General features: G+C 34.4%; 2 protein-coding genes across 3 annotated transcripts in view; one reads left to right on the top strand and one right to left on the bottom strand.

Moving 5' to 3' along the window:
• LOC124405496 overlaps positions 1 to 16,455 on the bottom strand; it is a 117,449-nt gene that overhangs the window by 99,172 nt on the left and 1,822 nt on the right. Inside the window, exon 2 of the mRNA XM_046880437.1 lies at positions 13,361 to 13,892. Within this exon, the coding sequence (XP_046736393.1) occupies positions 13,361 to 13,892 (532 nt within the window). The remainder of the gene's footprint in view (positions 1 to 13,360; positions 13,893 to 16,455) is intronic.
• Positions 1,867 to 6,737, top strand: LOC124405499 (trypsin-1-like). 2 transcript variants are annotated; one of them, XM_046880439.1, is made up of 6 exons: positions 1,867 to 1,922; positions 2,952 to 3,126; positions 3,509 to 3,653; positions 5,031 to 5,147; positions 6,019 to 6,174; positions 6,387 to 6,737. In XM_046880439.1, the coding sequence occupies exons 1-6, from the start codon at positions 1,871 to 1,873 to the stop codon at positions 6,528 to 6,530; spliced, it is 789 nt and encodes a 262-aa protein (XP_046736395.1). In that variant the 5' UTR covers positions 1,867 to 1,870; the 3' UTR covers positions 6,531 to 6,737. The 2 variants fall into 2 exon arrangements, with proteins under 2 accessions (XP_046736395.1, XP_046736396.1); XM_046880440.1 differs by lacking the exon at positions 5,031 to 5,147.

Raw genomic sequence — 16,455 nt, 5'->3', positions numbered from 1 at the left:
TGTCATTTTTAAAAAATAACAGTTTTCCAAATAATTCATCCCACTTTGAAATAGTTCATTCTATAGTTCTTGTTTTTTAAATATATGATAAAAAATTATAGATGCTCAAAGAAAGAATTATTTCATCTCGTTTAGACGTAAGGTAAGAAATCGATGCTGCTGAAATGAATTTCTCTTTGAAACTAATTGGCTAGTATTACTCTCGCTTTTATAGAAAGATTTTTTTGTCTCTTTGAGAAGAATTGAAGTGAATCGATTACACTTTAACGTCAATTATTTTCGATTTGAGAGGAATTCAAATGACAGTATTCCTTGAATATTGAGGATGGTGAGTTCAAATTCAATACCTTTGGATTAATTTCATTACCAGGTAGCCGAGCATGGAGAGTTCATTCAATTTATATAACCGCGAATTACGATAAGTTTCCTAAAAATTTGACAAAAGCAAATACTAAAATTGCGAACAAAAGCTTTTACATCAATTTTTTACTCAAAATCACTTTCAAACGGATAAAAATCTGATTGGTTCGTTCGATTCGGTGGTAAAACTGAATCAACATCAATATCAGTGCATTTTCAAAAGTTGAATATTTACGAATGCCAATGTGATAAAGAAAAAGTATCTGACTGAGACTGGAAAGAGCAGTTTCCTTGATAAAATAAGCCATTTTGTACTGAAATCGAACGAATCTATTACATTTTTAACCACTTCAAAGTATTTTTTCTTAAAAAATCAACATCTAAACTCTAGTTTATAAATTTAGTAATTTTTTTGTACGAATGTATGAATTTCATAAATCCTTAATGTGAAACTATCTCGGAATAAAATAAGTCACAAATCTTGACTCTTGACTCATGAACCTCCTTAAGTTGGGTTTATAAAATAAAAATCGACATTTATCGCAATTCGATTGAAATAACCGTGTTTCTCATTTTTCCATTTCACATTCAGACGAAAACTAAATAGTCTGCGAACATACATTCTGGCACTGTAACAATACGTGGCGGGTATTCATTCCTTGGGTTATCTCCGCATAGTGTTTACCATGCCGAGCAATTTTTTCATTGCTCTTTAAAAGCAGGCCATTCAGCAAGAGACGTAGGCACGTCTCGTATAAACAAATGTCGAATATCGCCGACTCACGCAGTAGATTATAAATATCCATACCCGTAAATCTGTCGAAGCTGCACACACCCACACATACATGACAATACGTACATACCTATATGCAAATTAATATATAAAAACGTGATTTTCTTCTTAATTTTCGATAATTTACTTTTAACAACAGAATTGAAATAATCGTGACTAAGTTTTTGCTCAAAGAATTTCTGAATTCTCTGCAATAAATTGTGATTTAATTTTCCAAATTAAGGAAATTTTGAAACCTGTAACCACGCAGATATTTGCTATTATTGAATCTCTAAATTGACGAAATAAAGTGCAAGATAAAAAAACACACTATCATTGCTTAAGCAGTAATTAAGTTGAAATTTCATCATACAAATCTAGAATCTCAAATATCGTATTTTGTAATTTCACATCACGTGTGCTGCTGAGCCCTTTCATGATTTTTCGAATCACAGATTGACCATTTGATAAGAATAATTGAGTCTTCATAATCTCTCGAAAGCCTGGAAAATGGTACGTTTTTCGCAATATTTGAACCGTGAAGAAACATAATCAATCAGTATCTGGTGATCGATTAACACAGAAAGTGTTTTATCTCCGAGAACAGGCCGCGCCATCGCTCTTATCTGACACAAATCATTTGAACTTTTACGCAACTTTTACAATTTCTTTACTAAACCTCTAACGATTGGTATAAAAGATCGATAGTAACTGAATTCTCTAATCACTATCGTCAGAATGTGGCTTCCGAGTGCAATCCTATTTTCTCTATCAATCGCCACGTGTCGCGGTGAGTATTTTTGTATACACAAAACCTACCAAAAGCCAATACTAAAAAATTAAACTCTTCAACTAAGCAGAAAAGAAACATAAATTCACAACAAGTTTGATTTTAAATCAAACATTCAAATTATTGTGCATATTTTTCCAAGTGGTTTAATCAATCAGTTCATCACAATCACTGTGTTAAATGCAGCATGATTTTGCATCCGGATGATCGATATTATTATTATTATTATTATTATTATTATTATTATTATTATGTTGTGGTCATAGGTCAACAAGTTTCTTATTATTTGGAGTAAAAAAAAAATATTCACTACCCTCTCAAAGTGAGTAGACTACTTTATCTGATTCCGAATTGGAAAAGTAATTTTTGCAATCAATGCCAATTGTTTTAAGATGTCCAAAATTCACGGCACATTTCATACTGATTTGAAAGTAAAGAAATCTAATTTTGGTTGACTTTTCTTAAACACCCGAATCCTCTGACCAATCGAATATATTGAATGTTTGAAATTAAAAGAAATAAACAAATTGACGTACGGACGGAAAAGTTTTCGGAGCAATTAATAAACTGAAACTCTAATTATATCGTTTTTTGAGTTGTCTTACACCCCAATTTTCAATTTTTCAAATCAGAAATGCATATGATCGATAAAAATACTTGAGCACTCACAAAAAAAAAAAAAAAAAAAAAAAAATGTCATCAAGTAAAAAATCATTACCTCCAATTCCTGATGTCAACATTTTCTATAAATCTTAAAAAATCTCAAAGCATGAATCGGATTTCTTGAACGCTTTGAAAAACCAACAAAAAGAAATTTAGAAATAATTGAAATCTGCTGAAATATAAAAAACTGAGTTTAGACCTGCTCTTACGACATCGAATATTTTCATTATTCATACTGAAGAATTCCACAGTCAAACATAAATTCACGTAAAACACACACATGACCTGCGAGATGTAAATCCATATTCAAGACAATATACGAGACTTCATTCATCGCCATGACACCCTTAAATTTTCATGTTCCAGGGTACACGTTACGATTCTCAAGCAGTTTCGAGCGTATAATCAACGGCGAGACCGTTGAACCAGGAGAAATACCGTATCAGGTATCCCTCCAGCTTCCAATCATCCGTTTCCATTTCTGCGGTGGATCAGTCATCAGCGAAACATTCGTAATAACCGCGGCTCACTGCGTTCTGGGGTGAGAAACAGAGGCTCAAACTTATCTCAAACTTGCGTACCAATTCGGTGCACTGTTTTAGACAAAAGTAATTTTCCTTCTCCATCCATTTCACTGCAGCTCAGGATAATTTATTTATTCAATTTTCTCTCATAAATGATTGAATTCGTCGAGCAGTATTGAACCATTTTCTTTTGAAAATTATGTTTTTATACTGCGGAATTCCTCAGTTTTTTTATAAACACGTAATACCAAATCTTGGAATAATGTGATCCTGTATCAATGGGGAAAGGAGGTTTGGATTTGGTCAGATTTGAGACCATTTGAACCCCGATGGTTCCAAAGTCCTGTGGAATATCGCGAAATACGTTGAGCGAGATCAGTTTTCAATTTCAATTTGCAGACGATTGCCGGATGGTGTGATCGTCGTGGCTGGAACCAACGACATCACCGAAGGGCAAGGAATCATCAGAAATGTCCAACGAATCAATACCCACGAGGGCTACGACCCAAGAGACGCTTACAGAAACGACATCGCCCTCTTGAAGGTATGGGGCACACCTCTATTGCACGACACCCTTATCGTAATCACATTATCGAATAACGGTGAAATGCGCTCGATTTAATTCAACGAAACGTCATTTTCAATTTGAGTCATTTAATTGTCTTTGCTACTTCTCGAGGAATCGGAGTAATTCATATGAATCAATTCGAGTCGGATCATTGAATTTATGATTTTTGACAAAGAAAAACTGTCAAACATCATTAAACGACGGATGATGTGTTATGGGTTGGTTTTTCGAAGATTTTTCATCTTTTTCAAGTAACTATACCGTGTGCATAAATATCAAGGCGAGATTCACTGGATAAATTTTCAGAAATCAAATAATCTGTTTACTTTTGCCATTTTTTTTTTTTTACTTTCTTTTTCGTAAAATACTGCTTGATAGCAACCAATTTGCCCGATGAATATCTTGGAAGTACTTTATCCTCAACTTCAGATAACTCTGAAATTTTCAAACGTTATATTTCACGCGAGATACTTTTACTTTAGAGATAACTCCCGCCCTGATTCGATTCGAAAAGTACCTTATCGTCTTCGGGAATTTGAGCTGCGAAATCCAATTGTACAAGAGTACATGTGTCGGCGAAAAAAGCGCGAAAAAGCTTACTTATGATCCATTCTTAGGGATGACTCAGCCATACCGTGTGAATCAGAAGTTAGAAAAAGAGAGAAAACAGTTTATAAATGATTTTCAGTAGTGAACACAAATGAAGCAACATCTCTATTACGTGATAGAAACGACTCTGTGTAAATTCAAATAACATTAACTATAACACACAAACAATTTGTAGAGAAACCGTTTTGTAATATTTTTGAAACGATGGGACTCTCGTGTTTTTGATCCGATTCTGATGTTTTCAACTCATTTCATAACCACATCTCTGCAAGTTATCTGAAAAACGTTCAGCAAATTTTACATTACAGTACAGTTATAACGTGAAACTGTAATTTATTACTGTCGAATATCCTATTTGTCTACGTTGAGCAACATGAGTCAAAAAATATTATAATCGAGTGATAAACACTAAAGTCTAATCATTTCAAATGTTTCAATTACAAAATATTTTCTAAAATTGTTGATATCTTATCGTTAGCTTGTATTGTTCAAATTTACCCGAATTGATATTTATTAAATATTAGATATGTCCTTCCATTCATGTTCATAAAATCGGAACAAGTAACATTACAGGTCATTTTTTTAAACAGTTTTTTTTTCATTCATCCTTTTTAACTTTAGATTCAGAATGCTGATTCATCCTTAACTCGAATTCAACAATCCCGCATTAAGTACACAAAATATAAATATAAATATTCACTTGAATCATACACATACATAACCACATCCAATTTCAAAATTCAGCTCGCTGAACCTCTTCTGAAAGTACCTAACCTCGTGGGGTACATCCAACTGCCGAGTTCGTGCCAAACTCTTACAACTGGAGACGTCGCTGTGGTTTCCGGATGGGGACGAATCCAGGTATGTTTATGTACACGTGTGTGTGTGTGTGGTGTGTACTGTGCATGTATATTATATGACGAATACATACTCTGAGTGAAGGATTATTATTATTTTGGGACTCTGTTGATGAATCTGAACAACGTGAGTTAGCTTTGACAAATGATGAAAATTATGTACGGATTCCAGTCCCGTTCTAATTATGTCCGAGGAAGGAACAGAAACTTATTTCGCTTTACGAATTTTTCAAAAATGATCAAGACCTCATTTTACAACAAAAGTTGAATCATTGATTCGATATTAAGTTTTATGATCTTGGATGAAAAAAATTTACGGTATAGAATAATTACGTTAATAATTAGAGTTTTAAACGAAGAATTTAAGAATATCGAAAAAAAATCGTATTCATTCATGATCCAGAAATGGTATAATATATGTTGAGAAATTCATTCGAAGCCATTTGCTTTATAATCTGAATCGTTTATACAGATTTCTCCTGTATCGTGTGATTTTCATTGATTCCCAGAGTATAACCAAGTAATTTCGATTGATTTCCAATGTTACCCTTGATGTCAAATGATTTCCTGGTGTTTTGGATAATTCTCAGTGATTCCCGTATTCGCTACTTTAACAGGACACAGCAACAAGTGACTGGAAATCATTGGAAAGCAATATAGATCACTTTGCAAAGCGTAAATTAATGAAAACATGTGACAAGATGTGACATCACCGTAACGATTTCCAATTTCTTTAATTATTTCGATTGATTCCTAGTTACTCCGTGGAATATTTTATACACCTAAGGCCCTTTAATTTACAATTTGACACCCAACTATTACTATTATTACGACATCCTTAATAACCAAATGAACAATGAATGTAAATTTTTCAGGAAGGAGGTCAAAGCCCGAAGCTTCTCCAGCGGGTGGCGATCGAAATATCGGACCAGGAATACTGCAAGGTAATTTACCAGAAGACATTCAATATGGAAGTCGACGATACCCAAGTGTGCGCGGACGTGCCTGACGGTGGAAAAGGATCTTGTCACGTGAGTGTAACAAACGTCAAATAACGCGACTACATAACGAAGCCCGCGACAGAAAATTTAGTATAATGAGAAAAAAAAAAACACCCAGTTAACCTCCCTCCTCCTCCTCCTCCCCCAACACACAAACCACCTCTTATCACCGAGAAAATTCAACTGATATCTACATCAATTACGCCAATAATAAATACTTTTTCAATATCTCCGTCCAACAGGGAGACTCTGGTGGTCCTTTGACCGTAAACGGCGAACTAACTGGTCTCGTATCCTGGGCGAACGGATGTGCTCGAGAAGGATATCCAACGGTCTATACCCGGGTCTCCGAGTTCCTGGATTGGATCGAGAAAACCGCTGTGTAACCGACGTGAAGGGGTTGGAAAACGAACGTATTTCTCAATACTTTGTAACCATTTTCAAAGCATTCTTTTTAATTGCAAGCACATAATCGAACGTCGTTAATATCGAACGATCCATAGCACTTAAAACTCCCTCACTTTTCCAACAAAAGTTCTGATTTCAAGACGGTAGAATGATTTGATATAGTAAGCCGATACTTTTTATGATCACTTTTCGAACCTTTCTGCCCAACTTTTGGCCATCAATTTTTTTACTGCAGCCATACAATCAAAGGAAGCATATAAGGTGTTTAGTATGTAGATCATCAAGCTATATTGAATTTGATGGCAATTTGTGGCACTTTCCCAGGTAACAAATCATATTCCAACACGTCCTTCATTTTAGAATTCTGCTTGATAACTGTGGGACATAATTATGTATACAATAAATAAATAAGGAAATAGACGAGCTGAAATTGATGGCCACGGTGACATTATATTGATAAAATAAAACCGCATATTTTTTGACACAAACTCTTTTCATTTTCTTTGTCCCTAATTTTTAATACACCCAGTCAATCGACTGTGGCTGGAAGAACAATCGAACAATTTTATTATTTGGAATCCCTTACGGAAGACGCGTGGTAGAGTAGATACGTTATTCTAAATCCGGTTGTCGCTTATATCGAGTGTTGTGTATACAGTAGTTGTATGAAAAAAATGGACTATTTTTTGTTTTGAAAATATACTGAAAATATTGTTCAGGATACCGAAAAAAGGCGCCTGTTAAAATGGGAGCTCTTAATTTTAATACTAAGAAGTGCCTCATCGCGATTTTCTACTTTCCATAAGAATAACATGGCAAAAATGGTTCTTGCTCCTTGCGATTTTTATAACTAGATAACGACGCGTCGTACAGAAAATTCATAAACATGTTTTTGTAGGAAATTAAACGTTCTACAAAAAAGGTCTCTTGTCATTTTACGATAAATCCATTTTTTCAAAAGTTATTTGAGGTTAAACATCAACAAAGGACCTCAAATAACTTTTGAAGGAGTAGATTTATCGTAAAATGACAAGAGACCTTTTTTGTAGAACGTTCAATTTCCTACAAAAACATGTTTATGAATTTTCTGTAGGACGCGTCGTTATCTAGTTATAAAAATCGCAAGGAGCAAGAACCATTTTTGCCATGTTATTCTTATGGAAAGTAGAAAATCGCGTTAGGCACTTCTTAGTATTAAAATTAAGAGCTCCCATTTTAACAGGCGCCTTTTTTCGGTATCCTGAACAATATTTTCAGTATATTTTTCAAAACAAAAAATAGTCCATTTTTTTGATACAGTCTAGTATACAGATACGTACAATCACACAATATCTGGATGCGCGAAAATTTAATTTCCGAATGTTTACAGCGACTATTTGATTCTGCGATTGAAATTTTTTCTCCCGACTCCAAGGTCTGATGGAATTGAAATTGAAATTCACGCAGCATTGAATTCTGCAATATCATCATGTTATACGTACTTATGTATCCAGACGCCTGTTAAATCCTATGTCTCGATGTAAATTTCGATCTCCGACTATCGGTTGCGCTGTGTACATGCGATATAACTTCTAACACATCTGCACGGACTTCAGACATATACCTATAATACGTATAATCTACTGGCAACAAAAAAATATGGAAATTTGTAAGCTCCTGAATTCTTTTGATCTACGAAGTCTGTATACTGAAAGTAAATTGAAATAACGCCTGGAATTGAGGCCGAAGGATGACAAAATTCGACAAACATAATTTATTTAGGTTGGTTGATCTAGTAGACTGAGTAGAGTAGCAAACATCTGTACAAATTAAAAACGTTTTACGACGTCTTAAAACGAGGAACAGAACTTTGAATCGCATGACTAAAAACTTAATAAAGTCCCTGGTAAACGTCAGGTTTTATATATCAAGAAAAAGCGTCGTTTAATCTTACGCCATGAAAAAGTAGCTGCAACTCTGAACCAGATTACGAGATTGAAGAATTTTTTTATCGTCTGTAAAAATCGGCTGGATTGTTCCAGAGTTGAACAAAAAATAAAACAAGCAATGCAATGAAAAAACAGTTCTCAGTCTGGGAGAAAGAACGATTTAAATACGGTCTCTGGTGACGTCTAACTAAAGCGCCATTCGCTCAAGGAATTCATCAATTCAACGGTTAAATACTTATTGAAATAAAAAGGCATGGATCAAAATTACTGCAATTGTTAAAAATAATTTCGAATAACTCGCAATCACACGATAGCGCTGAAAAACCAGCATGAGAAGCGTTAAAAATCACAAAAATCGTTGCAAGTCTTGCGATAGACGTTAAATGATTTCAATGTATTAAAATTTCATTGATTTCCTGATTTTGTCAAGTGATATAAATTTCTGCTTAACCAAGTTCAGTAATTTTCATTGACTTCCATTGACTTCCCAACATTCCGGTCAATCTCCACTGACATCGATTTTACCCAATCCAGAAATAATCTAAAATGATCTATAATTTTCGGAAACCATTAAATCATTAGATAAAAATAAACAAAAATGATTCGAGATTAATGTCGATGAACTGAACTGGTTAATTTAATTTGCAATTGAATGTCCCCTCGCGTTTAACACCAACAAGGATCAGGAAGAGACGAGGAATGTGTTGCAAGGCCTGAAGCACGGGAATGGCGGGTCAGCTGACGGTGAGATCAATACGGTAGGTAAGCCGCGCGATCGAGCGTTTTTGGGTGCACTCCTGACCCGGAAGTCATCCCCTGGGATATAATCAGAAAAATGTTAACTCCAACGACGGGGTAGCATTAACCTGTACTTACGGGGGTGAAAGAACCCCCAACAAAGTGTCGCTGACGTCGTGTTGATTAGACTCGTCGCCCGTCAGCAACGACGGAGACGAACGTTCAACGGTGATGCTCACGAAGTCTGCCAAAGCCCCGTGAAACCGCGAATAAATTGTACGTCGAACATCGGTAGGAACGTGAACTGACTTTGATTGACAAATGAGAGAAAATTTACAGAATATACGCGTCACTTTGTTATTTATTAGATTTCTTGCAAAACCAATTTTCATTTTATTAGCATTTTAGTAATGTACAGAAAAAATTATCAAGTTTTTGTAGCAAGATTTGAGAGTTCACAATTGAGAAAAAGCCATTAACTATCAGATTGTTGTAGAAAATTTAAATATTTTCCATATCTGTTGGATAAAACCATTTTTTAAAAACACGACAGTAAAAAAGTAAATTGAATAAATAATCGCACGTATACATCGAAATAACCAAATTCTCTTTGCCAGTAAAGTACGTTGGTTGTTTAAAGTTCCAACAAGTCAAATATTGATCTTGGAATTCGATTCTTAGATTTTCTGACTTTACTGAAAAAAAGCCTGAATCTTCTAAACAAGAGAATAAATGTCACGTTCTAATTCAAAACATCAAAGTTTAAACCGAAATAGGTTTGTGCACAGTGGATTTGGTGCTATAGAATTGCCCAATTTCGTAGGATAAAACTAAAACCCATTAACTTTGACCTTTGGCGACGTAAAACCATTACCAAAAATTATCAAGACCAGTGTAAACATTTCGTGTACAGTACAACCCACGTCGTTACAGGTCGTTGGTTTACCGTGGAAGTGGTGGGGGGACTCGACCCAACTGAGCAGAAAAGTTTTGGTAGGGAGAACGCTGAGTAGTTGTGATGGAAGGAATCGACGATACTACCTCACTGCTAATCGCGTTCAAATTTCCATCGCTTTTCACTCATCCATCGCAACACGATACACAAATTTTACTATTCAGCTAAAAATTAAAATATTACGAATTCTTTGTGCAGATGAAAAATTTTCGCAGCTGGATAAAATTCGTGGCGAAAAATTTCCTGATTCTTTTAATATTTCTTCACGACTAGAGTTGTTCAACTTTGTGTAACGAGGAACTGATTTAGAGTTCGTAAATGTTGAAACATGTCAATATCGGTACAGAGATGTATGTGTAATCAATCGAAATCTAAACAATAAGAAAAATTTAATTTTATAAAGTTACTAGAAAAGTCTAGTATTATATAAAATGATTTCAATATTTTTAATGTTGCTAGACTATTTGGTTCGAGTAAATGTTTAGCATAATTATCATTGACAATACTAAATACTTTTCCGATTATGTAATTTATTAAATTTTTCCATTTAAATAAAACCCCATCATCGATTTATTGTTACACGAGCATCAAATTACCGCAATAATTACAACCAAACTAAATTATGACTGACCTACATAATAAAAAAGAATATGTACAACAATACTAGATTTTCTAATTACTATATACAAAACTTATTTTCATTTTATACCCAAAACTATAGATTCTTTGATTTTCGTAGATGCAAATAATTGAGGACTGTACGACAACCACGTTTACAAATTGCTATCGATAAAAAAAACGAATGCAGAATGGGCTTTTCGGTGTTCCGATACGAGCACAGCTCGTGCTAGGAAGCAACTGTGGCATAGCGAGATCGAGATAGATGGAGACTGGAGAGGTATGTGAACCAGCGAATAGCATCGGGTGAACACTAAGGGTATCGAAGTCCGCTCTGGACATGCGCGGAATTTACCATTTTTGTTACTGGCATACGGGTTAACGTGCCTTTGATGACGAACATTGATCCCCTGGTATCTACGACACCCACGAGTCTCTAATTAAGCCTTTGACCTGCGAGAACACGTCATCATTCTCGTTACACATTTCCACGTGAGTTGTACTTGGTCTTGAAGACTGGGATCCAGTGTACTTCGGTTTAGCTATGATCTTCATACTTCATTTTACAACTCAAGTTTTGATTAAGCTTGATGAGATTTCGCTGTAATAACAACTGTTCACGATTAACGTAAATAACGTTGCAAAGGTAGCTCAAATGGTGAAAACAACGTTCGAAGGGATTTGTTAAATCAACAAAGTGAAAGCACGTGAAATGAAATATATGGAAATATAAAGTTTAGAAACAGGCAGGATATTAGAAATATTAAAGAGTATGATCTGTAGTTCCAGAATTTATAAAAGGTCTGAACATAAGTTCCTTATAATACCAACAAAAGTTTCATTATAAAAATAATATTTATAATAAAAATAATACGCTCTGTAATAAAATCGTCTGTTGAGTTCGTCTCACTAACAATAAGACTTCGCATCCATCGCACAGATACTTTACAAAACTCCTACAGTCGTGCTGAAAAAGTTTGCTTTAGAAATGGATCGTTAGAACTCGACAGTTCATAGTGGATCGTCGATTTGGGTTAAGCGGTATTTCCTGAACTTAAAGAAGCTTACGGTTTTCTCTAGAGTTTCAGTCAAGCAATGATCGTCATTTCGGAAAGAATATACTATACTTTAAGGTAATTTAATGAATTCGGATTGTTTGTAAATTTATAGAAGAAATAGTTGTGATTACCGACGTAAAGAATCTCACGGTACCAATTTTTATTCAAAATCGTTCATCCGTTCTCAAGATATCATTTTTATTTGACTTTTTGGAATATTGTTCTGGAAATAATTTTAAAAAAAATATGTGATCAATCAAAACCAAAATCTAATCAGTTCAAATCAAGTTCTAATCACTACAACTTCAAAATAGTAAAATTAAATGAACGAGTTCCAGATGGAGTCAAAATTTAAAGAAATCTTCCTATCTGGTTTTATACACAAGCCTTATTCTGCAGATCAAAATTTCAAATTGAAAAAATAGAATTAGATGTAATCCCACGATAAACTTGACGGTATAATTAGAAAAAAAAAAGAAACGAGGTTTCTTATAAGAATTTAAAAAAAAAAAAAAAATTATACCGCAATTGATAATAATCAGATTTTTTTTTACAAGTATAGTTGAAATCAAATATTTTCAAAAGAAAAAAAAACAATACCACACTTGGTCAATTTTTTCAAGAAGTTGTGATTTTTCGAAAAAAAAAAATCAAAAACTAATATCTCAAGAACACATAAACGGAAAAAATCGTGAAAGCTTTTCTCACTAGGTGGAATCATCTATAAAAATTTTGATGGAATCAAAAATTCAAATTTCTATTTCCGTACGATCTGACGAGGAAGGTCCCATAAAATTATTTGAATTCATGAAAATTGATTGATTTGAACTCATGAACATGATTTCAATACATGTTCATCGTATGTTTTCGATGATTTCCAGTTTGCCAAGTGATTTCCATTGATTTCCAATGTTTCCGCAAGGTTTCTGGTGACTTATATCGATATCTAATGATCTCCAACGATTTCCTATGATTCTATCAGAACCGAAAATCACTGAATATCGTCTAGAACATTCTAAAATCATTAAAAAATCACGGTCAAGATTGAAAATCGATGAAAAACAGATATGACACATGAGCGAAATCAATGGAAATCGTTCGAAACTAATATTCCATTCTACACATGTTGAGGACGTGCTTTCGATGATTTTCAGTTTATCAAGTGATTTTCATTGATTTTCAATGATTCCTCAGAGTTTCTGATAACTTATACCGATATCTAATGATCTCCAACGATTTCCTATGAATTTATTAAAACAAAAAATCCCTGAACATCTAAAACATTCTAAAATCATAAAAAAAAATCACGGTTTCAAATTGTAAATCGATAAAAAAGAAAAAAAAAAAAAAAAAAAAAAAAAACAGGTACGATACATGAACGAAATCAATATCAACGATTTGGAACGATCCATTTGCTTCCCAACTAAACAGCAGCCGTCGATCCTGAAGGATCAAGCACTCCTGCAGAGACTCCAACACCAAAAACTCAAACTTCGTCAATAAGAACTCACCTGTTTCCTGAGGGGGGTTGCATGCTCCTCCCTGCTCCTCTCGAACCGTTCAAACTTAAAGCTGTTACTGCGATAAAGTTCGTTGTCACTTTGCTGTCTGCGGCAGAGGCGTCGAGTGAGGGCGCGGGGCCTGCAGGGAGCACATTCGGTCGCAAGCTCCCAGTGAAGATGAAGCATCGCAAGCTCCGCGGTGCACCTCGCCATCGCACAACCGGCGCGCCTCACGCGGCACTTGACGCGCTTTATCCGGCCCTCGGAGTTGCTCGGCTTGTGGGTGCAGGTCTGAAGGCTTCCGGGAACGCAATCGGCGCACTGAGGGGCCCGAGACCCGCGCGTTTTCACCGCGTGCGAACACGGCATCGCTATGCAATCGCAGGCGGGATCGGAAGCTCCGGATTTATGCGGACACCCTGATTTATCCGGACAATCGCAGCAAGTGTTCGTCACTTCCGGCGTCGGCGTCACGCGGCGTCGCGGCGTACCCGAACTCGCCACGTGGTGGTGACAGGATCCCTCAGCGCTGCATCCGCATCTGCAAATATCAAATGTTAAAAATCTGTTCCTGTAGGTAAACAGTGGTAATTTACTTGGAATTCGAATGAACAATTTATATCGATTTCTACTTTGACATAAGACTTTTCGTTGACTTTCCGGTTACCAAGTATACCGTTTCAACTGATCTTCAAAATTAAACATGATTTACAATGATTTCCTCGCGTTTTACGCAGTTTTTTTTTTTTTCTTTTTTTTTTTTGTGGTTTATAAAATTTACAGAATGACAAAAAATCATGAGTAGAAATCACCCAGAACGCTGTGGAATTATTGAAAATTAATGGAAATCACTTGGTAAACTTTTTACATTAACGAACGCATTTTAATTTATAAAATAAAAAAAATTCTTAAAAAAAAAGACACTTTTATTCTTCCTACTTCATATGCAGTGAAGTTTTTTCTGCATGCGTATAAGAACGCAGCATGCATATTCCAAAAATAATTGAACTCTCATCTTTTCATTTTTCGGTATTCAATAATTGGTTCTCATAATCCTTATAATATTTTATAATTTATAAGAACTAGGATCAATTGATTTTAATTGTTGATGATGATTTTCAGCCAATGTACGTATTACTTTAAAAAGTTACGCACTTTGGACATCTGAATAAAACAAGGTCACTAGGTCCTAGGATCGAATCGTCAATTCAAATACAGGAATCGCGAAAGACTTTTGAATTCTTACACATACACGAAAAACAGATTTATTGACTCTACCAAATATGATCATTAAATGTGACAAAAGTTGTATTTTTGTTTTCTTTTATGTCATATAATTCTTCAAAAAAAAAAAAGGATATCATATTGTTGTATTTCATGAGACCGGAGATTATTTTTAATTTGATAAAATTTCTGTACTCGTTATTAAGACAAAATTTTAAAATATATTTCAATATTAAAGAATTAATTATTCCACCGTAGCAAAATGTCTTTCATAATTCATTACTTATAACTATAATTACATGAAAAACTTTAACAATCGGAGTTCACACACCGTTCGGCGACACAGGAAAAGTGAAAAGCTATATACCGAATCACCAGTTCAACAAAATTTATACTTCTATACAGAAACGAAATTAGTATAAGCACAGACTGTGCTACAGCTGCAGGATTACAAATCGCACTGACTCGTGTTGATCGTATGTCGAAATATAATCACAGGGAAGCCATCATGCAGTACAATAGTTTCTCGAATTACGCTTCGAACATTAACAGCCCAATTAACTACCATATTAAATTACTACGCAATCTGGCACAGTGCATTCAGAATTTTGACGCGATGCACCACGGGATTTTTATTAATTGTTCAACTCCAATCAAAAACCTCAAACAAAGAGGAACAAAGATATCGAATTTTTTCATCCCCTGTAGCAGAGTTACTCTAACACGAATACTTCTATGTATTATATAATGACTTTAATTACGACGAGTTAGCTAACAAAATATTTTTTGAAAAAAATTTCAGTTGCAACTAAAAATTATTCAATCTTATGTCAAATAGATAAGCTAATGATTAGTCATATTTAGTGAATATACTCAGATTTTAGACTGGTATTGATAATACTTACAAGTCAACGTGTTATATTAAGGGTATTTTAACATTGAAAAAAATAAATATGTCAGATTTAATACAATAATTATGAATCAAGAAATTGATAGCAGCGTGAGATTTGAACTGCATTTTTCTATTTGCAAAACGTTCAACACTTTTGGTTGCGAACTTTGGCTGCTAGCTTCAGCTTCATTTTCTTAATAACGACCAGCGTTACGCCTTTTAACTACTTTTTTCAACACCTAATCGAGATTTAAAAAATCCCAAATAGTTTTCTCTCGAAAGTCTGTTAAAAAACGAGCATTTTACATTTAATAAATTTTTTTTTATCCACATTTCAACGAAATAGGCAAAAAATTCCACTAAAAATCTCGTAGTGCAATAATAATTAGACTTTCTACAAGAAAAATATTACTTTTGATTGAACATAATTCTTCGAATTGTGTTTTATTTTTTTTAAATCAATTACTGTGCGAAAAAAATATTCTCATGTATTAATTAGAAATTCGTCAAACGGCTAATTAAGAACTTGTTGCAAGGAATAAATGTCTCACGAAATCTAGGGATTGTTAATCGAGTTAAAATTGCAGTTGATGGTAACCGACGATATTTGAAAACAAATTGAAACACGAGACTCAAGACGTATTGAATAACACAAACATAATGTTACAATAGTAACTCAAAAACAAAAGATCCCAGTATCAGTAAAGACGGCATTATACTTTAGATGGAACGTTATTGACCTTCTTATTGTGTTGTCAATCTCGAAGAACAGAATTCAAACACAAATACACACACGTAAACAGGTTTCCTTTGTTCTGTAATGCGCCACACTTTAACTAGGTACGAGCATATCGTGCATTCTTCCTTTACTGTAACATGTGAGAAGCTTCACGCGTTATTAAAGTCTGTTATACAGACGTAGCATAATAAATCATGCATTATCTCCATAGAAATGACAAAGGAAATTATACGCCTCTCGCATTACGAT

This window comes from Diprion similis, chromosome 4, assembly GCF_021155765.1.
Source record: "Diprion similis isolate iyDipSimi1 chromosome 4, iyDipSimi1.1, whole genome shotgun sequence".
NCBI lineage: Eukaryota > Metazoa > Arthropoda > Insecta > Hymenoptera > Diprionidae > Diprion > Diprion similis.
The sequence above is the reverse complement of the archived record's forward strand: the minus strand, read 5'-3'. Positions and strand labels throughout refer to the sequence as shown.

What these genes read in the sequence shown, in the direction of transcription:
- LOC124405499 (XM_046880439.1), top strand. Translation starts at nt 1,871, where the DNA reads ATGTGGCTTCCGAGTGCAATCCTATTTTCTCTATCAATCGCCACGTGT. An exon ending in ATCAATCGCCACGTGTCGCG is followed by an intron (nt 1,923 to 2,951) that starts GTGAGTATTTTT and finishes TTCATGTTCCAG; the next exon opens with GGTACACGTTACGATTCTCA. An exon ending in GTGGAAAAGGATCTTGTCAC is followed by an intron (nt 6,175 to 6,386) that starts GTGAGTGTAACA and finishes TCCGTCCAACAG; the next exon opens with GGAGACTCTGGTGGTCCTTT.